Source organism: Glycine soja, chromosome 18 (assembly GCF_004193775.1).
Source record: "Glycine soja cultivar W05 chromosome 18, ASM419377v2, whole genome shotgun sequence".
NCBI classification, from domain to species: domain Eukaryota; kingdom Viridiplantae; phylum Streptophyta; class Magnoliopsida; order Fabales; family Fabaceae; genus Glycine; species Glycine soja.
In genome coordinates this window covers 5,048,453-5,074,001 of record NC_041019.1, presented here as the reverse complement: position 1 = coordinate 5,074,001, position 25,549 = coordinate 5,048,453, and the positions used below count along the sequence as shown (strand labels likewise).

Genomic DNA, 25,549 nt, shown 5'->3' with positions numbered 1-25,549 from the left:
TGAATTTTGAATTTGTAGCTCTTGTAGGACAATCGTGCTAATTTGAGAATGACTATGTGGACTCTGCACTTATACTCAGAAAATGTTGGTTATAAATAGAAAAAGAAAAGTTTTTCTTCTAAGAGAACCAATGATAAGAGAGAAACATAGGCATAGAGGAGTGCGAGGAACACTATATGGGTTCTTATTTGTAAGATTTTTATCCCTTTTTGGTTTTTTTGTTATCAATTGTAATCTTCTGCCTTCCAGTGCTTATGGTTAGTTGATGACGTTTTCTAGGGTTGTGATGTGAAGTAAACATATAATTCATTGCTACGATTTTAATTGAACTTTTGGTGTTCCCTTTCTCAATAGAATTATTTCATTGTTTTGTCAATTCTAGGAATTAATCAATCCTATTTTTTAGATTGTATGTTAGTGATCATCTACTTCCAATTGGTAGAACTATGAAATAACTAAGTTTATAAAATCATGTGTAATCAAACTTGTTTTAGGCATCGGCTACCTTCTAAGCTTTTAACTTTTCAACTCCTAACTTATAACTTGTATGCTTTCAAATAGCTTATAAGATAGTTTTGCCAATGTGGTTGCATTAATTAATTAACACATAGTATTATAACACTTTCTAAACCACCTTAATTAATGACCTATTTTTACAATCATTTTAGGGTAATAATGAAATAATCAATATATAATTTTTTATTAAAATTATAGCCTTGATAATATTAAATATTTTTTTTTACTTTTTAATTTTTAATCATTATATTATTTGCAGAATGATTTTAAAAAAATACTTGAGCAAATTACACTTGCGTTCCTTGAGCTTTTTTTGAATTACACACCATACCGCTCTTTTTTCTATTCCTATATTAACTCTTTTAATGTTTGGAAACCTTCAACTGACATTTCTTATATATTTTGCTACCTTATATATTAAGCAAACATTAAATAAAGAAAGGTGTTATATGTAATTCAAAAAAATCTAAAAGGATGTTATGTAATTTGTTCAAAATACTTAAATCATTAATATAACAAAAATTACCTAACAACCTTTCAAGATATATTAATCACGCATCAATGTTTAACTTACTATACTATTTTTTAACTCATTTTTCATACCTTTAATTATTCTTAGAGCTTCAAATTGTATTTTTTGCATACTTTTCTAGTTTTATCTATTTTCAATCTTGTAACAAGCTCGTGACTCTCTTGCATGTATTTTTTTTTAAGTTTAAATACCTTGCTAATGTATTCTAAGGTGCATTTAAATAAATTTCCAAAAGTTTGTAAAGATATCAAGTACCCAGGGTGAATGCATGTAAATCACTACATCAAAGACTTTCAAAATTTCAACAGATATTAATCTATAACAAATATTTTTTAGAGTTAAATATCCAAAAAAATGTTACTTTTATTATAGATTTTTTTTTCTTAAAAATCACGTAATATACTGAAATTCATAATTAAAGGGGGGTTGTTGTTGTACAACCAAAACTGAAAATGTAAAATCTGATGTCGCTAAGAGGTTCCCAAGTGGACCAAGTTCAGGAATATCACACCATTCTGTCAAGCCCAATGTACATGGAGAGTCTGCCATGTGATGTCTACCCACTATGACCAAACTATAATGTCCTTCTATCATTCGAATAACTTGTGTTGTTCCAGCTCCATCTTCCACAATCTCTTCCTTGAAGGTCACTTTGCCTTCATGGTAACTACTATAACGTATGTGCTCCATCAAGTCAATGTAAGGGTTCTTTGTTTTCCTTTGGTTGTCTTGCATTTTAATTGTTACCCAAAACACTGTTAGTCTCACATTTGGATGTTGAGCCATACGTAAACTATAAGCCAAGGCTTCTTGGTCATCACCTCCACCTAAGAAGACCATGGCAATTTCACAAAGTGACTTCTCATATATGATTAAGAGTTTGCCTCTCATTTGGCTTCGATCTATAAAGATTCCAACTGAGCAAGGAGCTTTCTTTAAAACATTTTGGTTTAGTATCCTAATTGAAGCATTGGAGTACTCAACATTTCCATCCATGGACCATTGCTTATGAAATGGCATAATCACAATGTTAGATTTGGAGTCCATTGCCATGTAGCATATATCATCGTGCATGCTTACATATGGGGTAATTGCAGTGAAACATTGCAAGATGACACCCTCTTTATTATGCATTTGAAATTGATCAAAGACATTTTTTATGTGTTGAGATGACTTGTTAGTACTTTTACTTTTTGTGAGAGTGGAAATTGCCCTGCCTGAGAGCTCCATGAGATGTATGACAAAGACTGAAATGGGTGTAGCCTTTGTAGGGTTGGAGGCTTGAAGAAGGTTGATGATTGGATATACATTTTCTTCGTTGTGAACACAGACAAGTATTTTGATATCAGGTTCATGTTGACCACCCTTAATTGTCTTTCTAATATAGGCTTTATACCTCCTTGAAGGATCATATATGTAATGAACTACTATAGATGCAAATCCAGTTACGACCACCATAGTAAATATAGCAAGGGTGAAAGGTAGTTCTTCTATTGCCTATTGATATACATCAAATAGAAATAAATTAGCAATATATATATATATATGATCACATGTTATATGCTAAGTAATACAATTCTAAAACTTCTTTATATGAATACGAGTTTAAAAAACTTATTGGATTAGTAAATTGGGATCATTGGAAAAGGTGTATTGATATGGAATACAAAATTCAGATGTAGTTGTGTAGGTGTTTTTATCGTCATGCTCCAATCAAGATTGGAGTTCCATCTCAATAATTCCCGAAATAAAGATTTGCATTAAAAATTAGCATGTTACCAAGATAAAACTATAATTTTAATTGAAGAACAACACAAAAAACACTTAAGAAATTACATCTATGTTTTGTTTGTATAGTTATTTCCTTATTATTTTATAATAAAAAATGAGGTAATGTACCTTAGAATTTAATAACATGTTGAGCATGCAGAGATCAACAAGGCCTTTGCAACACATGATTAGAGCTAGTGCAAAAGAATCCCAAAATTCAATCTGAAAGTGAAGCGATGGTAAAATGGTTCCCACAAACTTTCCTACATACGTTGCAATTAAGATAACTTGTATGGTTATTGTCTTGGATTTTACTAATGAAGGAACATTGGTCCTGAGGCCAGTAATAGTGCAATAAGATGGAACCATTAAAGTAGAACCAATAGTGTCAAGTCTTTCAGCCAAAACAGAACCTAAAGGGGGACCATCTGGCAAGATCAAGCCAAAACAAAATGCAACAAGGAAAGGAGGTTGTCCTGCAACACTTGCAGAAAATGCAACAAATAGTAATATACAAATGATTGACAAGAAATGACTTTCTGTCATAGGCTTTCCTTGTGGATTACGGTTGGAGATCCATATAACCAATGGCCTTAGAAAAAAGAATAAGATGGAGAAATAACAAATTGTCACAGCTATTTCTGTAACAGGTATATATGTTTGTTGTTCTACTGCTTTAGCACTATTGATTACCACAAAATACAATATCCACATGCATGAATCACTAACCATGGAAGTGGATATAGCCATGCGTCCAATTTCTGAATTAAGAATGTTCATCTCAGCTAGGAAGCCACTAATAACAGGAAATGTAGTGACCGAAGATGATATCACTAAAACATGAACATCAGTGTCTTTAATCCCTTCAGGGTACATTACTTTAACAATATTGAAAATTACACCACCAAGTGCTATAGCAGACATGTGGCCTATTAGACCAATTGTTACGGCTTGTTTTTCTATCTTTAAGATTAGCTTGGGATTGATTTGCACCCCCATCTTAAAGAAATGGATTATCATGCCAAATTCTGCAAATGTTGTGAGTGTCATTTGGCTTGGTGTTGAAAATATCATCTCATAACTTGAATTGTGTTGACCTAGAAATAAAGGACCCAATATGATTCCAGCCTGATGAGACCATTGAAAAAGGAACACAAGATAATAAGCCATTAGATCAAATCCAGTAGAAAATTCATGTTAAAGAAACAATTGTACATTTTAGAATTAAATAATACATGGATTAACGGTCTTCCAATGATAAATCATCATGAATGATAAGTTTGTTAACTTTTATAATGATTATTGTAAAATTCATAATAACTTAAAAACAAATTCATTCCAAAACATGGCTTTATTATAATTATTTTAAATGCTTAAGCTGAAATGCATTTTCATGCCCATGAATGATTTTATACTTTTAGCAACTATGGTCTCCCTAGATAATACAATATAATAACCATGCATGTTTATTAAATTCTTTACTTTATTATGAAAATGGCATTCTCAAACACAACTTAGTATAATTATTTCAAATGCTTAAGTTAAAATACATGTCAATGAACATTTTTAAACTTTTAGTAACTATGATATCCCTATATAATACAACATTGAATAAAAAATGAATGATATCTTTGTATTGAAAGGTTGATATTGTCTTTAAATCCCTTTGGTTACCAATTGATAACTACAACTCAAACTAATCGACCAACAAAACAATAGTTGTTAGTTTTGATGAAAAGAAAAAAAAAACTTACCACAATCTGTGAAATGAGAAAGGTTTGATGACAAGGCCTTAACAAGAGATAAATGATTCTGCCGACAATGTACATAACAATAATTTGAATAAATAAGACAGATGTGTCTTGGTAGAGGGGATTGTCTCCAAACCAAATACCCTTGCTTGTGTGTTTTAATACATATTGACATACAAATTTTTCATCGCCAATCATTCCATAAGAACTCAATTGATCTGTCCTTTCAATATCCATTTCAATAAATTTAAGAAAAGTTAATGCTCCAAAACAATGGCCAAAACCCAGACCAACGATAGGAACAACGCAAATAAACTTCAAAGAATGTGAGAGAGAAAGAGAGGTGATGGAAAGAGAGACTAAAATGACAATTTAGACAATGGATGGACAAGGAAGTAAAAAGCTTAATGGTTTAAAAGTGACAATTTAGTGTTATCCGATATAATTGGGTTAGTAAGAATAGTAATTAAAAAATAAAAAATTCCTTAATTGTTGGTATGAGATGAGGTACTATGCTAGATATGTAACTATAACTTATGATTTTTGGTCTCAGCTAAAATGTAGAAGATAATGACCTATGAATGTAGCCTGATGTTCAATGCATATGCATGCATGTGTGGATACATAAGATTTGTAACAATATAAGATCACCAAATATGAAGATTAATTGTATATTTTAAAAGTATTTGTGGGATACCATGTTATAGGTATGAAATATCCACTGTCTTTTCCGATGATTCATTTATGTTGAAAAACTTGATTGACTAACTGTGAGATTTTCTCTTCCAATCACATTTTTCATCCATAAACCTTAAATCCAATACCTTGCTTAAAAGATCTGAATCTAATTTCACTTAAATCAATGACATTATATATATATATATATATATATATATATATATATATATATATATATATATATATATATATATATATTAAGATTATATAAAAGGTACTACATATTTTTTGAACTCTGATTTTTTAATATTTAATAATATATTTTAAGATGACTATTTTAAATTCTAAAAAATTAATTATTTTTTGTAATATTGGTCTCCTTAAAATATTCTATCCGTAAGATATTGTCCTTTCAAATTATTTTTGTTTGAATTAAAGTTTATTTTGTAAACTAGTTGCATTTGTATACATATAAGCATAGTTGTGAAACCCGCCCCAATCATTGATCCGATCGAGGTAGTGGGTTAGTGGTCCAACTGGTGGGTCAATAATTAGCCTGGTTTGATCTGATATATATTAAAAATTCAAAATTATATATATATATATATATATATATAAGTATATGACTAACATTATTTGAGTAAGAAAAATTCATCCATATTCCAAAATCCAAAATAACCATTGACAATAATGAGATATCAAAACGACGTCGTAGTCCTTTTTTTTTTTGTAAAATCAACCAGGTCAGATTGGTCCATTTGGAATCGAATACCTAACCAGTCGGGTTCGGCTAGGTTAATTTCTTAATTGATCCAATAGTGAAACTGGTCCAGTTAGGCCACCGGGTCCCGATTGGACCGGTCTGACTGACTGAGCTGAACCAAGTTTCACAACTATGCATACAAAGACAAATTCATCTACAATTTAAATAAATTAAAATTTAATAAGAATTGTTAAATGTAAAAGCAAACTATCCAAATTGACACAAATTTGTGAAAAAATTTCTTAGAATTAATTTCCAATTGAAACCAGATGCATATCAAATTTTGAATATAACATGCTACTTTGTTAGTCTAAAATACTACTAATGAATATGAAAAAAAAAAAGCTACAATGACATACTCATCCATTGACTTAGGTAATTTATTTTTGTAAAAACTCAACATTTTGTCTCCTTTCAAGGGTAGATCAACTGACCAAGCAAAGTTGTAACTTAATTTCTTTTTCATGGATTAAACATAAACAAGTATAGTTTTGGTTGACAAAAATTGTTTCTTCTTTATGGTTGACTAAAAGCACAAACTATAACCATAACATATAGTAATGTAATATCATAGAATGATTCAAGGAAATGCACCTTCATGTCGTTGTAGCATGCATATAAAACAAATTATGTGACCAAAATGTATATACTAGAAGCAACGACTTTCATGGTCTCAGTTCTGAACATAAACATGTTTATAACACCCAACATTGGTAAAGATTAGAATAAGATTTGAAAAAAAATGAGTGAGTTTAATTTCTATCCATTGTCAACTTACATTTTTTTTACAGTACTATTCTTAAATGAGAAATCACAATAACTATTACTTTTGTGCATAATATGTTTTAGTAATTTTCATTTTGAACCCTTAAACAAAATTTTAACCACTGTCAATCTTTATAATTTTAATGTTTACTTTTTTGTCAATCTTTATAATTTTAATGTTTACTTTTTTAGTCTCAGTCGCTCAGTATCACTTTAAGTGATGATGTGACAATCACATTAAAGTCATGGGGCCTATTAATTTGATGTGACAGCCACGTGTTAAATTTTTGGATATATTGTGTTTTTAGTCCATCTTTTTATGAAATTCATTTTTAGACCGTTAATTTTTTTTACTGGATTTAGTTCCAAAACAATTTTTTTACTAATCTTAGCCCGCCAACAATTTTTTTGACTAGTCTTAGTTCCCTAATTTTTTTCTTCATTATTTTTAGTGCTTCTCATCAAATATCATCATTAAGCGATTACGTGACTTACCACTTGGACTACTAGTACGATCTAATAGTCACTTGATAAAATATTTCTTGTTCAAGACATTTTCTAATGGTTCAAAGAAACTATAATTTTTTTGAGGTTTTAGTCCCTACTCTTTTGTTCGTTCTCATGCCTTCTCCCCTTCCACATAGACTCTCTAATCTCTCCTAGAAATTTTACATGTAAGAAAATTTTTAGTTCCTTAGAATGGCTAGAAAATGTCTTGAACGAGCAATATTAATTGAATCATCTAACTGTTACATCATTCTAGTAGTATGCATGCCAAGTCACGTGATTGTCATATCATTGCTTAACAATGATACTTGATGGGAAGACTAAAAATAATGATAAACAAAAGTTGAGGGATTAAGATCGTTAAAAAAAATTAAGGAACAAAGTTTGATATTGAGGGACTAAATCCGGTCAAAAAAATGTTGAGAGACTAAAAGTGAATTTCATTAAAATATGAAGGATTAAAAACATAATTTACTCAAAAAATTGACATATGACTTTCATGTCATCATTTAACCATTCAATGGTCGGGACTAAAAACATAAATAGAGAAAATATAGTAACTACCGGTCAAAATTTTGTTTAGGGATTAAAAACAAAAGTCACCAAAAGTTAAGGAACCTAAAACATATTTTATCCATTTTTTAAGGTAATTATTATAATAGTCTACAAACTTATTAATCATTAGTTTATAATTGGGAGATAAGTGAAAAAGTCTTTAATTGGTGCATAAACTATATATTTAATCAAAATGAGCAACACCCAACATGTAATATATCACTGTTTATATAAAGTGTTGATATTTTCCCAATGTCATTAAATATTTAGATAAAACAAGGCTTAAATATGTGTTTTGGTCCTAGATAATTTAGTGGATTTTGTTTTAGGTTCTTAATATTTTTTTTGTATCAGTCTCTAACAAAACAAAAATTTTATTTTTGATCCTTGTTATTTTGTTTTAGTCCTTTTAGTATTTTTTTTATTTATTTTAGTCTTATAACATTTTGTTCATTTTGTATTAATCCCTTGAAAAATATTTGATAGTGACTAATAACAAATTATCTATATATTTTACGAACAAGAATAAAAATACATATATTAGAAGGACTAAAACAAAACAACAAGGACTTAAAATAATTTTTTATTAGGTCTCAACACAAAAAAAAAAAATTAATAGAGTCCCAAAACAAAACTCCATTAATATATTTTAAGTCCAACAATAAAAAGGTGACCTTACATTTATGCATATTTTATGTAAAAGACACGTTAAGGCTAATTCATGCAACACTAGAATTGTCGAGATTTTTGTGGCAACACCAATCATTACATTAGAGCATATCCAATGGTGTTGATATAAACAATTCAATTTATACCACTTTAATATTAAACAACTCAATTAATTTTCTCTACAATGAATATTTTTTTTACAATTTGTTTAACTCACAAATGTTATATTTTTCTCTTTTATATTTAATACAAAGTTAAGCAACACATAAATAATAATTATTTATATAAATAACTCTCTTTAATTTTAAGCAACTCAAAATATCATGTGATACATCAAAATAATATTTTTTTTGTTAAGCTACCCACTAAACAACTACTATTATTGATGCTCTTAGTGTTTAATGATCTCTGTCATGACATAGTTTTTGTGTTTTGAGAAGCTTCTTGTTTTAACTAAAAATGATGTATTGACTAATGTATTGTTTAATCCTATGAATAAAATTTTAAAGCAAGAAAAAATAGTTTTAGAACATAATTCGAAAAATGAACATGCATATCAAACATTGATGATCATGAATTAAGTCACTTAAGAATAAGCAAAATCACTGTTAAGGAATAAAAAAGAGAGGAGAAAATGAAGACAAAGAAGAGACAAAATTAAATTTGGAAACACAAAGGTTGTACATTATCTATATCCAAAGTGCACTAAGTTTATACATATGACTGCTGGTGTCAAATCCTAATATTTTGCTATATATCTTCTTTTCTCAAATGTGTGGATTCTTCTGGATCACGTGATCCCCAAAATCTGGTTTGTTGTTGCACAACTAAAATTGATGTTTTGGCTCCTATATTTAAAGAGGCAAGAATCTCTCCTATAATTCCCAATTCTCCATGCTTCCATTTTCCAATTTCTGACATTAATTTTGAATCTGCGTGCTTCCTCCCAACCATGACAAGGTCATAACAACTCTCCATGTATTCAATAACTGAAAGTACATCCTTTCCATCCATTACCATCTCCTCTTTGTAAGAAACTCTCTCATTCCGAAAAGCCTTAAGCCTAAACTCACTCAAGATCTGTGTGTCAAGCATTTTGCTCCTTTCTGTTCCTCCAACAATCTCAGTTGGAGATGAGAAATGAAAAAGAGTAATATGTACATAAGGTTGATCTAACATGCGTCTCGCATATGAAAGTGCTTCTCGATCATCTGCACCACCAAAGAAGAGCATAGCTACTTGATATATTGATCCCTTTTTGAAGCCACACCAAAACATCTTTTGGTTACCACGATCAATGAGGACACCAACTGAGCAAGGAGCTTTCTCTAGGACATTCTTATTGAGCTGCTTAAAAGCAAAAGATGACTCAGTTGTCCCTCCAAGTATCCATTGCTTATGAAAAGGTATGATGATAAAAGTTGTTCTCTTTTCAAGTGCCAAGTAGCACACATCATTGTGCATTGTAGCATAAGGAGAAATGCCCTTATAGGAATGTAGTGTGACCTTGCCCTTGTATACATCTTCAAACTTGTTGAATGAGTTGAAAATCTTTTCAGTTTGAGTAGAATGGTGACTAAGCATTTTTCGCGGCACGTGTGCAACAAGAAGAGAGGAAGATCTCCCCACAAGCTTGATAAGCTGAAGCACAACTAAGTTAATAGGGCTTGCTTTAGTGGGGTTGGAAGCTGCAAGGAGGTTCATAATAGCCAAAACATTATCATGTCTATGAATACAAGCTAGTATGCGTAGTTCTTCATCCTTTCTGTGATGCATAATTGTCCTCCTTTTGTAAGCAAGAAACCTCTTAGAAGGATCATATAGAGTTTTCACAATAGGTGACACAATCCCGGCTACAAGCACTAAAGTAAGAACCAAAATTGTAAAGCATTCATCATTCATGGCCTGCAAAACTCATAGAAGTGAAACCTTTAATAAATAAGTTTTACAAAACAAAAACTCTGAAGTTGTAATGTGCGAATTAAAAGTTTTGCTTACTTTTTTTAATTTCAAGCTAATCAACAAGTACAATTCAATAGTGCCTTTGCAGTTCATTATAAGACCAAGAGCAAAGGCATCTCGGAATGGCATCCTAAGGAAGATGAGAGGTAATAAAGCCCCTAAAACTTTCCCACAAAAAGCAATGCAGATAATGAATTGAATTGTAGCTATGTTCTTCATCTTCTGTATGGCGTACACATCTGTCCTTAATCCAACTATTATAAAAAGGATAGGCACGAACACCACTGAAACAAAGGAATCAAGCTTATTTACCAATGCCGCTCCTAATGGTGGACCATCTGGTATAGCCAGCCCCACAAAGAAAGATACAACAATCGCATTTAGGCCAAAAACTTCACCTAAGAATCCACAAAATATTAGTGTTAGAAAAACACCACATATATAAATTTCTTGAACAGGTTTCCCTTCTGGTGATTGTCGAATTGCCCATATTGCAGCTGGGTGAACTACAAAGATGATGAATATAAGAAATAGCGTGGGGGACAAGAAAGATCCAATAGATGTTCCTATTGACTTTGTGGAGGATAACCTTGCAACAAACTTTATTGTCATAACAAAAAGGAAACAAATATCACACACTAATGAAGAAGAAGTGGCCAATCGCCCAATCTCTGAATTGAGGATCTGAAGCTCAACAAGAAAACGAGTAATTACTGGAAAGGCTGAGATACATTGAATTTCTATCACAATAGGAAGCACCTTAGAGACATCACTATCCAATGTTGCAAAGCGTGTGAGCATAAAGACAACCGTTTTGGCAAAAGTGTAAGGAACAAAGTAGCCTAAAATTCCTATGGCAAAAGTCCTTTTGCCTGATCTAAAAGTGATGGTTGGATCTATCTTTACCCCAGTTAAGAAGACAAATAACATAAAACCGAAAAAGCCCATGGTATCAATCACATTTCTTCCTTTTGATGGGAAAACCTTGTCAATGAATGCTGTGTTCCGCCCAAGAATAGAAGGACCTAAAGTCACACCACCCTGGTTGACACAAAAACATTAAAGAAATGAAATCAGATACATCTCGTTAGCCTCTAAGTTTCAATAAAACAATTAATAACTCGACATCAAATGGACATGAACATATATAAAGATCAAATACAAGAAATTAAAGCTTGCATATATGCTTACAATAATCTGAGAAACAAAAGACGGTTGACCAAATGGCTTGAGAATAAGATGAATGAAATGGGTAAAGATGAATATGAGGCAAAGTTGGAGCAAGAAGACAGGGAGATAATATGCAAGAGGGTCATCTCCAAACCAGATTCCCTTGGAGTTGATTTGATTAGCTGTACTGTGGCATATGAAAGAACCTCCAAACAACGTTTCTGCCTTGGTAATTCCAGCATGCATGGCATTGTGAATGAGGTTGTCGTCCTGGCCTACTTTCATCGATATTGGAGATGCATGAGAGTGGTTATGAGACATTGAAGGGAATTAAAAACACAAGAATGTGATTATGAGAGAACCCATTTGGGAGAGAATTGTGATCATGGATGGACGAGATAGAGAGAGAAACAATGTAAGAGCTAATGGTTCTCTTTCGTAAGTTACCTTGACCTTGTGTTGACGAAACATAATCATATTATAATTATCTTGTCTTTTTTATCCATTCAGGGATATTTTTAAGAAAGAAAATAGTGACTAATTTCTTTATCTATCTATTTATAATACATAAAAATAAGTAATATTTAATGATGCAATTTTGCCATCAACATTTTAGCTTACTCATTGACATACTTTTCAACCTTCACTTTCGAAATAACTATTTTAATTGTCATTAATCTTAATAAATTCTATAATTTTCATAACTTTTAATTCTCATTAATCTTTCTCAATAAATTTATATTATATTCATTTCAACTGAGTTTTTTTTTATATTCATTTTGAGCTTTTTTTTTTCAAATAGTAATATTTCATCGTTTCTTATTTTTTTACAGCATCGTTTCTTATTTCTTAATCACCAAAAATGAAACATGTAATTAATTTTTAGTTACTCACTTCTTTAGCCACATTTTTTAATCGAAGGATTTTTTTAATCAGATTAAATTGAGGTATACTAAATCAAAGCAAGACATAAAACTAATTGGACCAGAAATAATTTCACAAGATAATAAATGGCAACACGTTGGATGCCACATGAGAGCTATAATATACATTAACTGAAATGATAAGAATTTCCGCATCGAGAGCTATTTGGTGCATATCCACTTATTAATAGTTTTAAGTTTTAACCTCATATTTTACCAAAATAAAATAAAATAAACAGTAGTAGTATGGACAGTTCTATTCGTGTCAAATAAAGCCTCACTTATTTTTCAGTGAAATCAGTAATATTTGTCTGGAACAAAGAAAATCATCTAACAGAAAATGAGCATTTGCAAATTGCTTTTCATTCGTACCTGGGCAATAATATCTGAATGCAAGGTAGCTTTCCCTAGTGCAGGGTCACTTACCAAAGAGGATTATGCTCCCGTGACTTAGGAACTGCCTACATCATGTACAGAGGGTAATTTGGTGATGAAACAATATCAAACACTCAAACTTCAACATCCATTGAATAATTAAATAGTTAAATGTAATATTAATATCTTTAACCTGTCACTCAAGCAGCTGCAACTGAGCAACAACATTACCTCAAGAAGAATGAGAAAGAACCAATTTAATTGTGTGAGATCCTATAGAACAATAAAAAAAAATCTATATCTATACAAAGAATGATAGAACAGCAGTGAAAAAAAATACTAAGTTTCTAGTGGGTTATCAGTTATCAGCTACCACCATTGATGTACAAGAACTCCATAATTTCTGAGGGAAGTAAGCAGATCCAGGCACTGAGAATAGGTCTTGTGATACTTTGCATTTCTCTGACCAGGGCAGCATCTCTGCCACCTATTGTAATGGCACTCAAGGAAAAGCTCATCAATCAAACAGATAGCCCCAGTCTGAATCAGCCTTGGTATGAGATGAAACTCAGTCCCTTCCACATCCATCTTCACCACCACAAAATCCCTCTTTGTAACAGCACCCTTGAGCCATTCTGCAAAATCAAAACCCTGAATCTTGTCCTTGTCACCCATATGACTAGAAGAGGTCTACACAGGGTTGATCCTCCCCATCCCTCTCCCTCTCCCTCTCATCATCACCTTCTTGCTTGGGTCTCTGGTGATCTCAAAGAACAATGTCTCATTCCTCACCCATGCTGCATAGGGCAACAATGTGACCCCTCTCTTTGCCCTATACTCTTCATGAAATGCTTTATCAGCCTCAATTGCATAAACCTCAAAGGTTCTACTCTGCTTTGGGTACTGTTTCCTAAACCAACTTCCAATGTTTGAACCATAGCTTCTAGCTCCAACATCAACATACACATACCTATTCTTAAAGCTTATGTCAACCAAAGAAGTTAAGTACTTTATGTTCTCCACATTTTTCTTTAGTATAATCCATGGTTTCAATGGCTCTTCCTCTATCAATGCCTCTGCATTTTTAACTATTTCACGTTTGTATCAGACGTAGCACTTATTCACGACATTGTTAATATTTAGGGTTTTGATTTCGAAATTAGGGTTTTTGTTTTTCTTCTTCATCAAAATTTCAAGAACCGGAGATGAATCAACACTGTTGATTTCTCCAGTTCTGATCAATTCAAAGCAATCGAACAGTTCAAGGAAAGATTCGAAGCTGTAAGCGTCTCTCACCGCCACGTGGACCGCCGCGAAGCCGCCGGGACGCAGCGTGCGGCAGATCTCGGCGGCGAACTCCGCCGACCGCGGGGACTGCTCCAGGCCGCCGTTGCAGGAGAACTCGAAGTCGAATGCATCGCCGGAGAACGGATGCCGGCGAGCGTCGCCGTGGAGGATCATCGGCGGCGACGGTTTCTTGAAGATTCCGACAGAGTCGACGACGCCGACCTCTTTCAGCGCGAGGACGTCCTCGCCGGAGTGTCGAAGCAGGGAGCGCGGGAGTTCGGGGAGAGGAAGCCCTCGGCGATGAGGTCCTGGAAGATAGCGGCGTAGTGTTCGACGGAGCGGCGCCAGTTCTTGCCGGAAAACGGATCTCCGGCGTCGGAGATGCGGGAGGGGGCGGTGAGAGTGAGGTTTTCGGAGAAGAAGCAGAAGTCGGCGGAGTCGTAGGTTCAGCCACGGACGGTGACGATGATGGCGAACCGCGCGGCGAAGTTGAGGACGGCGAAGGAGAAGAGACAAACCACAATGTTCCGCAGGGAGCCGTGTTTCGCTGCGGGTGGTTCCATGGATTGCTGCGGTGTAACCACGGAAGAAGAAGAAAGAGTTCTTAGCGAGTGAGAGAGGGGTATGGTTTGAAAATTGAGTCTGGTTTGGAGGGTAAAACGGCAACCTCATATGTTTCACTTGGCGCTAATGGTTTTGAGAATAATGATTGTTTTGTGAATTTTTCTTTCTAAGTTGTTTTATTAACAAAGTATCCTTTTGTTCGTGTCGATGTCCGGACTCATACTCCTAATTGAGTATTAAAAAGTTGAAATAATTAATATTGAGTTACATTTAAGTAATAAAGTATAATTTTAAGGTAACATGTTAATATTATATATTGTTTAATATTACTTAGAATAAAAGAAAAGATGCACAATAAAAAGATGTGAATCAAACGATTACATAATTGGATAATATGTATCTCATTAAGTTATGAAAGATCAAGAATACTAATTCATGAAACATTAAGAGGCAGAAAAAAAGATTTGAGAAAAAAATATAAGTCAACGAAAAAAGTTTATAATTAATCAAAGCAAATCATAAACTATTTAGTCAAAATTAAAAAGAAATTGAAAATTTGTTTGATACCCAAAGGTATTCAACTTACAACATTAACAAAAATATGAGAAGAAGGCACATGAAATAACCTCTAGTATGCACATGACTACAATCAGATATTAGTAGTGTTAGACCGTGTCTTCAAATTGTTGATTGTATTTTTTTGTTTCTTTTTTATCGAATCCCCTCCATCATAAATTAAAGAAAGCAATACACACACAAAAATTACTGAGCATAAACCTTTCGTTCATGTTTAATTTACAATTAAAATTCATAGAACATTACAGATGGCAACCAAAATCTTACAACATTAATAAAAATGTGAGAAGAAGGTGAATGAAAGAACCTCTGGGATACACATGACTACAATAAGATATTAGTAATGTTAGACCGTGCTTTCAAATTGTTGACTGCATTTTTTTTCTCTTCTTTTTTATCGAATCCCCTCCATCATAAATTAAAGAAAGTAATACACACACAAAAATTACAGAGCATAAATCTTTCGTCCACGTTTAATCTACAATTAAAATTCATAGAACATTACATATGGTAACCGAAATCTTACAACATTAATAAAAATGTGAGAAGAAGGCACATGAAAAAACCTTTGGGATGCATATGACTACAATCAAATATTAGTAGTGTTAGCCCGTGCCTTCATATTGTTGACTGTTTTTTTTTCTCTTCTTTTTGATCCAATCTCGTCCATCATAAATTAAAGAAAGCAATACACACAAAAAAATTACAGAGCATAAACCTTCCGTCCATGTTTAATCTATAATTAAAATTCATAGAACATTAGAGGTGGTAACTGAAATCTTACAACATTAATAAAAATGTGAGAAGAAGGCACATGAAAGAATCTTAGGGAATCACATGACTACAATTAGATATTAGTAGTAGTATCAGCCCGTGCCTTCAAATTGTTGACTACATTTTTTTTTCTTCCTTTTGATTGAATAATATGTTAAAACTATTGATTGTTAAGTACCTACTAATTAGGAATAAGTCAACGTCTAAATTATGATTATTTTCATATCCTAACAGAGTATGGTCATTAATTTAAAAAATATGATTATTTCTATATTGTAACAGAATATTTAAAATTAATTGTTAAGTACCTATTAATTTGAAATGAAAATTAACAAAAATATGAATAAAATATGTTTATTAATTAAACGTCAATAAATTGATAATAATTACGACAAAAACAAATACAAAATTGATATTGTTTTAATAATATGTTAAAATTGATACTGTAATATTTAAAATTAATTGTCAAGTACCCACAATTAGGAATAAATCATCGACTAAATTATGATTATTTTCATATCTTAATAGAATATGGTTATTAATTTGAAAATTATGATTATTTTTGTATCCTAACATAATATTTAAAATTGATTATTAAGTATCTATTAATTTGAAATGAAAATTAACAAAAATAAGAATAAAATATGCTTATTAATTAAACGTCAATAAATTAACAATAATTACGGCAAAAAAATATAAAACTGAAGCTATTTTAATAATATGTTAAAATTGATATTATAATATTTAAAATTGATTGTTAAGTATCTATTAATTTAAAATGAAAATTAACAAAAATACAAATAAAATATGCTTATTAATTAACATCAATAAAATATGTAATCTTTAATATTTAAAAGGAAAGTTTTCTCTTCTATAAAAGATACATATAATTTAGAAAGAAAAAAATAGAATTTGTTGGATATATGATTACACTTCATCTTTACATGAAAATTTATTAGTATTTTTATAACTATTAAAATTCGCTTACTTCAAACACTATAAACTTATTTAAATTAACTGACTCAATCAGATTTGTTAAAAGAAAAAAAGATGGATGCATGATTGCGGTTCATCTTTAGATGTAAACTTATCACTATTTTCATAACCACTAAAATCTAAACAAACACCGCAACATATTTAAATTAACTTTATTTTAGTATAACTTTTCATTCAAATTAATTTCAACAAATCTAGAAACATATCAAGTACTCGTAAGTCAGATAATATAATCGTATTAATATTGAATGGTTATAAAATTGTATTAATCTACAATTGTATCTAAAATAATATAACCGATTTTTATTATTGTTATAATAAATTATTATAAATGATTGTTATTATAATAATAAATTAATATAACCCACGGTCTAGAAGGCTTTGTGTTTGTCTCGAATCATGAATTGACAATATTAGTCTAATCATTTTTATTATTATAATAATATATTATTATAAATTATTATCATTAATTACAAAATATATTTTTGTTTTTATTATTTTTAATAGATGCAAGGCTTTTACTCTAACCGTCACACATCTGAATTCAAAATGGGATTGGATGTTCAACGGTAACACTAGTGACGCATTTTTTTGTTTTTGGAAATATTAATTCATTGGAAATAATAAATGCTGATTGACATTGACGAAAATCATAAATGTTGATTGACATTAAAGCACCAAAAACGTAGAAGACATAAAATAATGAGAAATTGAAGGAAACAAAATGCAACAGCATTAAAAGTAAATTGTTTTTATTTTTAACCAGTATAAGCACAAATGCCAAGAATATCTACAACAGAGATTTTGTACATGTTGATACATTACCATAATAAGAACAAAATTGGAGAAGATTCAAGATCACTCATGAACCTCAAAGTTAATCATAGTAATAAACGTCATTTTTTTCAAGTAATACATAGATGAACATGGTAAAGAAAGGAACCCAAACATGCAACACAAAAAAGATAAAAATAGGTAGCAAATGCAACACAAAGATCCATATTTTTCCATATTGTGTCATTAAGGCAGAACAATGGCAATTCAACTATGTTCATCTGATACTTATGAATGACGTCTGTTTCTGAGAAATTCAACGGCAATCCAACACAAAAAAAAATAGCAAAAGTGTTGTCAGTATATAGAAAAGTTAAAGATGATGAATAAATTAATAATAACAATTGAAGTATAATATAATAAATCTGACCGTCAAAAGCGAAGCACACAAAATGATGAACATGCAAGAGAAATGAAAGGCAAAAAATTTGAATCTGACCAAGCAGGAGGAACAACAAAAAATTTCATCTTTAGTACTACGAGAACAAACAAATAAAAAAAATACAAAACCCAAAAATAAAAAATCGTAGAGACAAATCCAAGCAACATGGATACATGATCGCAGTTCATCTTTAGATGTAAATTTATCACTATTTTCATAACCACTAAAAAAATGCATACAAATGCAATAAGAGGTAAAAAGAAACAACAGAAGAAGACGGGGAGGAAAAACGAACCTGTAATCTATCCAACATACTATGATCTATGCCTTTTGTCTTGCAAAGGAAGTAGAATACTCAACCACGATTAAATAAGACTGAGAAATACAAAAAAATTCAATCTTTTGTACCGATAGAACCCAAAAATCAAAAGGAGAAATAAAATACATCACAAACTTGTCCTCCGAATGCTGGACACTATTTGTTGTCTTTTTTGTTGCTCTCGGTGAGAACTTTACGTTGGAGAAGGCTCAGGAACACAAAAAAATTAATCCTTTATCCTGCGAAAAGTCATCATAACCCAAAACAAAGGCAGATGATGCAAAAAAAATAAAGCTTTTATGTTGCAAAGGAAGAACAATAGTCAGCCACGGTCAAATAAGCTCGAGGAACACAAAAAAATTCAATCTTTTGTACCAACAGAACCCACAAATCAAAAGGAGAAATGAAATACATCACAAACTTGTCCTCCAAATATCGGATACTATTTGTTGTCTTCTTTGTTGCTCTCAGTGACAACTTTCCATCGGGGAAGACTCAGGAACACAAAAAAATTTAACCTTTTATCTTGTGAAAAATCATCATAACACAAAACAAAGGCAGAAGACGCAAAAAAATTAAAGCTTTTGTGTTGCAAAGGAAGAACAATAGTTAGTCAGTCACGGTCAAATAAGCCCGAGGAACACAAAAAAATTCAATCTTTTGTACCAACAGAACCCAGAAATCAAAAGGAGAAATGAAATACATCAGAAACCTGTCCTCCAAATGCCGGACACTATTTGTTGTCTTCTTTGTTGCTCTCGGTGACAACTTTACGTCGGGGAAGGCTCAGGAACACAAAAAAATGTAACCTTTTGTCCTGCGAAAAGTCATCATAACACAAAAGAAAGACAAAAGACGCAAAAAAATTGAAGCTCTTGTGATGCAGAAGAAGAATAATAGTCAGCCACAGACAAATAAGCCCGAGGGACACAAAAAAATACAATTTTTTGGACCGTCAAATAACTGTCAAACCAAGAAATCACGTGAGAGAAAACAACGGGCAAACCAAGCAACAACCTTTAGGTTTTTCGGCCAAAACAACCAAATGAAAAAGAAAACACAGAAGGCTAGGAGAGAAAAGAACCTATAAATCATTTTTCGGTCAACCCAAGCAAAGAACTGTCAAACCAAGCCAAAAAGCTTCGGCCTTTAGGTTTTCCTCTCAGAAGAGAAAACAACCAAGCAAGAGCCTTTCGATTTTTTTGGCCAAACCAAGCAAACGGAAAACGAAAACGCAGATGAATAGTTTGGAAAAGAACCCATAAATCAATGGATAAAGAACCAAGCATATGAAAAACCAAAACGCAAAAGGATGCTGTTGAAAAGAACTCAAAAATCATTTTCCAGCCAACCCAAGCAAAGAACTGTCAAACCAAGCCAAAAAGCTTCGGCCTTTGGGTTTTCCTCTCAGAAGAGAAAACAACCAAGCAAGAGCCTTTGGGTTTTTCGACCAAACCAAGCAAATGAAAAACGAAAACGCAAAAGAATAGTTTTGAAAAGAACCCAGAAGAAATTATTTTCAAGCCAACCCAAGCAAACAACTGCCAAACCAAGCAAAAAAGCTTCGGCCTTTGAGTTTTCCTCACGGGAGAGAAAAGAACCAAGCATCAGCCTTTGGGTTTTTCGGCCAAAACAACCAAATGAAAAAAGAAAACACAGAAGGATAGGAGACAAAAGAACCCATAAATCATTTTTCGGTCCAATCAACCAAAGAACTGTTAAACCCAAGAAAAAACCTTGAGCCTTTGGGTTTTCCTCAGTGAGAGAAACCAACAGACAAACTAAGCAACAACCTTTCGATTTTTCAGCCAAAACAATAGGAGAGTGATGGATTCCCTCATTCCCGTCCAGCATTTGGAGAACAACAACACCAAAGCATTGTCTTGGATTGCAGGGGAATGAGAGAGAATGAAGAACTGGTAGGAAAAAAAAGAAAGAGAATGAGAGAGAGAATGAGAATGGGAAACGGTGGAGAGAGAATGAGATTTTTGAAGGAATGGGTAAAGCATCCAGTAACTCATTTAATTTTTTTTTATTAAAAAAAGCGTAAATGTTAAAATTTGCTAGGCCGACACGTCACCAAAGATTGATGTTGACATTTTTGGGCGGGAAATGGGAGCACGACATTACGACAACTGGCCATCTAGGACCTTGTTTGTATAATGATAGATGATAATAATAATTATTGTTTTACCCTAAGAATAACTTAAATAATTTTAAGAGAGTAAAAGCTATCAAAGTTATCCATACTCCATCCATTACAAACATGGTTTATTTTACGAAAAGATAAATACTAATATATTAATTAATGTCCTAAAATCACTATGGAATAAAAATAGGAAGATTTTTATGAAAAAGTATAATGGTATATTTTACTATAATTTTTAATACAATTTTAACTTTAAAACTTTCTATTTATAAATTTCACAGTCAATGCTATTTGTTCTTAAACACTGCACACATACGTTGGTAATGGTTCCTTAGGCCAATTCATCCATCACAATAATTCATTAGATCAGTTCGCTCATTAAATATATAGGTCTAATCATTACTGTATAGATATTTCTTAAGGGAACACAAAAAAAAGGATAGATATTTCTTCAAGAATCTTAATCATGATCATCAATAGCAGATAATTCACTTATGTTTAATGATAAGTTGCATATAATTCATTTATTGTTAATTTAATTATAATGCACAAATACTTTACTAATAGTATAAGCAATGATAAGATGTACAACCCATAAAATTTATGTGATGATTGATAATTGTTATTCAAAAGCACCAAAGACATAAAAAAAAGTAGATGAAAATTAGTAATGTACTCCAATCTTATAGTTTATTGTGTGAGATTTGTTAAATAATTGATTTCCAGTGAGTTTTACACAGTGGAGACTTCATCTTGATGACTAGTAATGTTTTCATTTAAATTTTTCAGGTTTTAAGCAAGGAAGATTGGAAGTGCATCTTGAAGGGTCGTGCTCAGTGCGCAAAGTTCGCTAAGCGGGGGGAATCCGTTCAGCGCTAAAAAGAACTCTAGAGAATACAAAGTCAAATAGCATCGTGCTCAGCGCACAGCCAGCTCGTCCAGCAAAGCTTTTGTCGCTTTTCGCGCTTAGCGCGTCCACGTTTGCTCAATACCCAATCACTAGCTCTCGCTCAACGAGACATTGCTCGCTGAACGCGCATTCATAAACTGAGAAACCCAAAAGTCTTTAAAGCTGGAAGAGAGGGGGGTATGAAACGACACATGTAGAGTGAGAGATGAAAAACAGAGAACCAAGACTGAAGGAAGACAAGCAAGCTGCTTTCCTCCCATTTTTTGCTTCAGCACTCCATTTTCTCCTTGTATTTTCCATTGTAATTGAGCTTTCCATGTTAATGGAGGGCTAAACACTCCATTGTTGGGGAGTTTTCCACCGAGCACTCTTGATGTAAAAACTCTAACTATCTATTCAATACTATTGCTAGTATCTTTGCTTCTATCTGTGGTAATTTTCATATATGTGACTTGATCATCCATTTATATATTTTGTTAGGATTTAAGTGTTGAAAAATGTTATTAATCCTTAGAACTTGGTAGAGCAACTAAAATTCTTCATTTCTAAGAATAGTGTGAAGTAATTTAGTACAGTTTGCATCTCATTTGTCATGTGGCCCGCTTAGGCTGAATTTGTTGAGGAATCAAAAATGAAACTAGGAGAGTTAGACTTTTTCATGTGATGAATTGCGGTTAGAGTAAATTTATAGGTGCGAGTGACATTAAGACAATATTAAATAGAGAAATTTTTTTATAATTGTTATAATTCGCTAGAATGCTCCCCGACATATTTGACTTGGTATTTGTTTCGTTCACTAAACTCAGTGTTTATTTCTACTATTCATTCTTAGTTTGGAAAAATTGTTATAGTTTACTTTATGACATGAATGATTTGCTGAATTTCACATTACTCCAACGATAAATTGTTTACAAACTAAATATGTGTTATTGAAGTACAAGATATTATTTGTGGATACGATACTTGGTCTTACCGTTTTAATTATTATTTGAATGAATTGATACACTTGCCAATTGGTTAACAATAATATAAAATTCTCTTATACTGAAATGTAAGAAAGTGATTTATTTAATGTATTTGATATAAAATTTCTTTAGATCAGTACAACCATATCTTGAGTGACATTAATCTTTTATTCAATAGATTGGGATATTATGGTATTTGACCCAACATAAAAAAATAATAAGATATTCTATAAATAATTGATGATAATGTTAAACTGATAATGAATATTGTTCAACAATTTATACAATATCTTATTTCTTTGTCTTTAGTTCTAGATTCCTTTTTTGTTACGAACGGGATGAGTATATTAAGAACGAAAATGGCCATCAGGCCTTACATCATCCTAAACAAAATCACCAATCTGAGGAGGGACATCCTCAATCCAATAGGATTCAAAAACCAAAAAAGAAGAATTTGAATGGAAAGTAGAACTCTATAATCTTTGATGATACCTACAAAGTAGTTGTTAGAATTGGAGTTTCTAGAGGCCCAAGCAGAAACTAAATGAAGACAAACAGACTCAAAAACCACAGGATTTAGTATTAGGTAACCAACAGATTCAATAGCCCATCTAAACGCCACTGCTTCAGCAATATATATATATATATATATATGAACCTCAACACAAGTGGGCAAAGACTTTGTAGCAGCAGCCATGACTTCACCAAACTCATTTCTAAAAATAACCCAAGTCTCGTACCTTTCCCATCCACGATAGAAGCATCAAAATTACCTTTGATATCTTCCAAATTGTCCTAGCCAATTCAGAAACCCTTGCCAGCATATCTAGATCTCCCAACCTTAAACAATCCGCAAATTTTGAGAACAAAGAATCTTCAGGAACTGAAATGATGTCCCCTAGCACAGAAGCAAACCAGATGTGCTTAACTTCTTCAGACAAAAGAATCGCATGGGAGACAGTTTCCACACACTTTCCACACCGAGGGTACATATCATCAAACATCAATACCCTTCTCTTTAAATTCTTGGGAACAGGAAAGACATTTTTACAAGCTCGCCAAAGAAAATTCTTGCAATTAGGAATCATCTTTATCTGCCAAATTTTCTTCCAGATATCCCCCGAGAGCCTGCTTGAGGAAGCATAAGGATTAACATTAGACTCTAAGGCTTGATAATAGCCAGATTTCACCGAGAAAAGGCCACCATCAAATGAATTGCCAGATGAACTTATCCTGGTGGAGCAAAAGCCGAAAAGAATGGCTAAGATCTTTTGATAGATATAGCCAAGAAACATAGTTTTCAGCCTTTGAAGATCCTATTGCCTTGAGTCTTGGAAAATAATCTCAGCCACCAACATATTTGGATCAACACTAACATCAAGATTCCAATAAGCTAGTCCACCCATAGAGTTCGACACCCGTCTATCATTAAAAAGCTCCACCATAGATCCATCCCTGATACACCAAAGGGTCCCTTTATGAATCAAGATTTGAAGATGATGTTATGCTGCTCCAAGTGAAATTGGGTCTGTAATGGGTTTTTGCTTCTTCCAAACCCTTAAGCTTCTTCCAAATTAACCTTTTCCTTGACAAATTAGAAGACTTGAGTCTTTGACCTCCCAATCAAAGAGGGAAGACCCAAATACTTTCCATGAGCAACCGCTAACTTTACACCCAAAAGCATGGCTAGTTGATTAGTTCTGATAGAAGGAACATTTCGGTTGAAGGTTAGCTCAGATTTATCAAGGTTGATACTCTGCCCAAAAGCTTGCTCATAGACTTGAAGAAGATGGTCTATTTGGCAAGCCTCCTCGTGAGTGGAACGAGTAAAAATGATGTTGTCATCCGCGAATAGAAGATGGGAAATACTTGGAGCTACGGGACAGATTTTAACTCCATGGAGGGATTGATTTTGCACTGCTTTGGTAATGAGGAAAGAAAGAGCCTCTGCACACAATATGAAAAGGTAAGGGATAAGGGATTCCTTTAAGACACAAAAAAAACAACTAATAATAGCATGATTCTAGGTGACATTCTTCAAGACACAAAAAAACTCTCATTCGAGATAATGTTTAAACCTCTTATATTATAGCCCGTAAGTGGACCGGGTAGGCTGGTTTACCTCCGGTTTCAATTGATAATTAAGAAGGGAGTGTTGAATTAATTATTCATAAACCTTTACTAGTTAAAAATTTACTCTTTTAAGACTTTTACTAAATTATTAAGAGAATGAGGAGTAGAAGAGAAACTTAACAGAAAGTAAAAGCGGAAATTAAATGCACAACGGAAAATAAAAGAGTAGGGAAGAAGGAAACAAACACACAAGAGTTTTTATACTGGTTCGACAACAACCCCCGTGCCTACATCCAGTCCCCAAGCGACTTGCGGTCCTTGAAATTTCTTTCAACCTTGTAAAAATCCTTTTACAAGCAAAGATCCACAAGGGATGTACCCTCCCTTGTTCTCTTTGAACCTAGTGGATGTACCCTCCACTAGAACTGATCCACAAGAGATGTACCCTCTCTTGTTCTCAGTCAAACCCAAGTAGATGTACCCTCTACTTGTACCACAAAGGATGTACCCTCCAATGTGTTAAGACAAAGATCTCAGGCTGCTAAACCTTTGATACTTTGTGAATGAGGATACAAAAGAATTCTCAGGCGGTTAGTCCTTTGAATACTTTTGTATTAGGGAATGGGAAGAATCAAAAGAATTCTCAGACTGTGTAGTTTTGAATTCTTTGACAAGGGAGAAGGGAGACACAAAAGAATTCAGGCGGTTAATCCTTCGTTCTTTTGGAAAAGGGAGAAGAGAGACACAAAAAGAATTCAAGCGGTTAGTCCTTGGCGAATTTTTT

The 25,549-nt window shown here is 32.5% G+C and overlaps 3 protein-coding genes across 4 annotated transcripts; all 3 read right to left on the bottom strand.

The window, feature by feature from the left end:
• Nucleotides 1–1,438: 1,438 nt before the first annotated feature.
• Nucleotides 1,439–5,375, bottom strand: LOC114396278 (cation/H(+) antiporter 14-like). Its single transcript, XM_028358175.1, has 4 exons — nt 5,339–5,375; nt 4,573–4,928; nt 2,948–3,946; nt 1,439–2,545 (listed from the first exon to the last, which is right to left on the bottom strand). The coding sequence occupies exons 1-4, from the start codon at nt 5,373–5,375 to the stop codon at nt 1,439–1,441; spliced, it is 2,499 nt and encodes an 832-aa protein (XP_028213976.1).
• A 3,704-nt stretch (nt 5,376–9,079) lies between these two features.
• Nucleotides 9,080–13,298, bottom strand: LOC114395712 (cation/H(+) antiporter 15-like). 2 transcript variants are annotated; one of them, XM_028357551.1, is made up of 3 exons: nt 12,934–13,298; nt 10,505–11,509; nt 9,080–10,411 (listed from the first exon to the last, which is right to left on the bottom strand). In XM_028357551.1, the coding sequence occupies exons 2-3, from the start codon at nt 11,414–11,416 to the stop codon at nt 9,257–9,259; spliced, it is 2,067 nt and encodes a 688-aa protein (XP_028213352.1). In that variant the 5' UTR covers nt 11,417–11,509; nt 12,934–13,298; the 3' UTR covers nt 9,080–9,256. The 2 variants fall into 2 exon arrangements, with proteins under 2 accessions (XP_028213352.1, XP_028213351.1); XM_028357550.1 differs by lacking the exon at nt 12,934–13,298 and adding an exon at nt 11,660–12,349.
• A 326-nt stretch (nt 13,299–13,624) lies between these two features.
• On the bottom strand, nt 13,625–14,995 carry LOC114395713. Its single transcript, XM_028357552.1, has one exon. It carries the CDS (start codon nt 14,893–14,895, stop codon nt 14,041–14,043), a length of 855 nt encoding a protein of 284 aa, XP_028213353.1. The 5' UTR covers nt 14,896–14,995; the 3' UTR covers nt 13,625–14,040.
• Nucleotides 14,996–25,549: the final 10,554 nt, after the last annotated feature.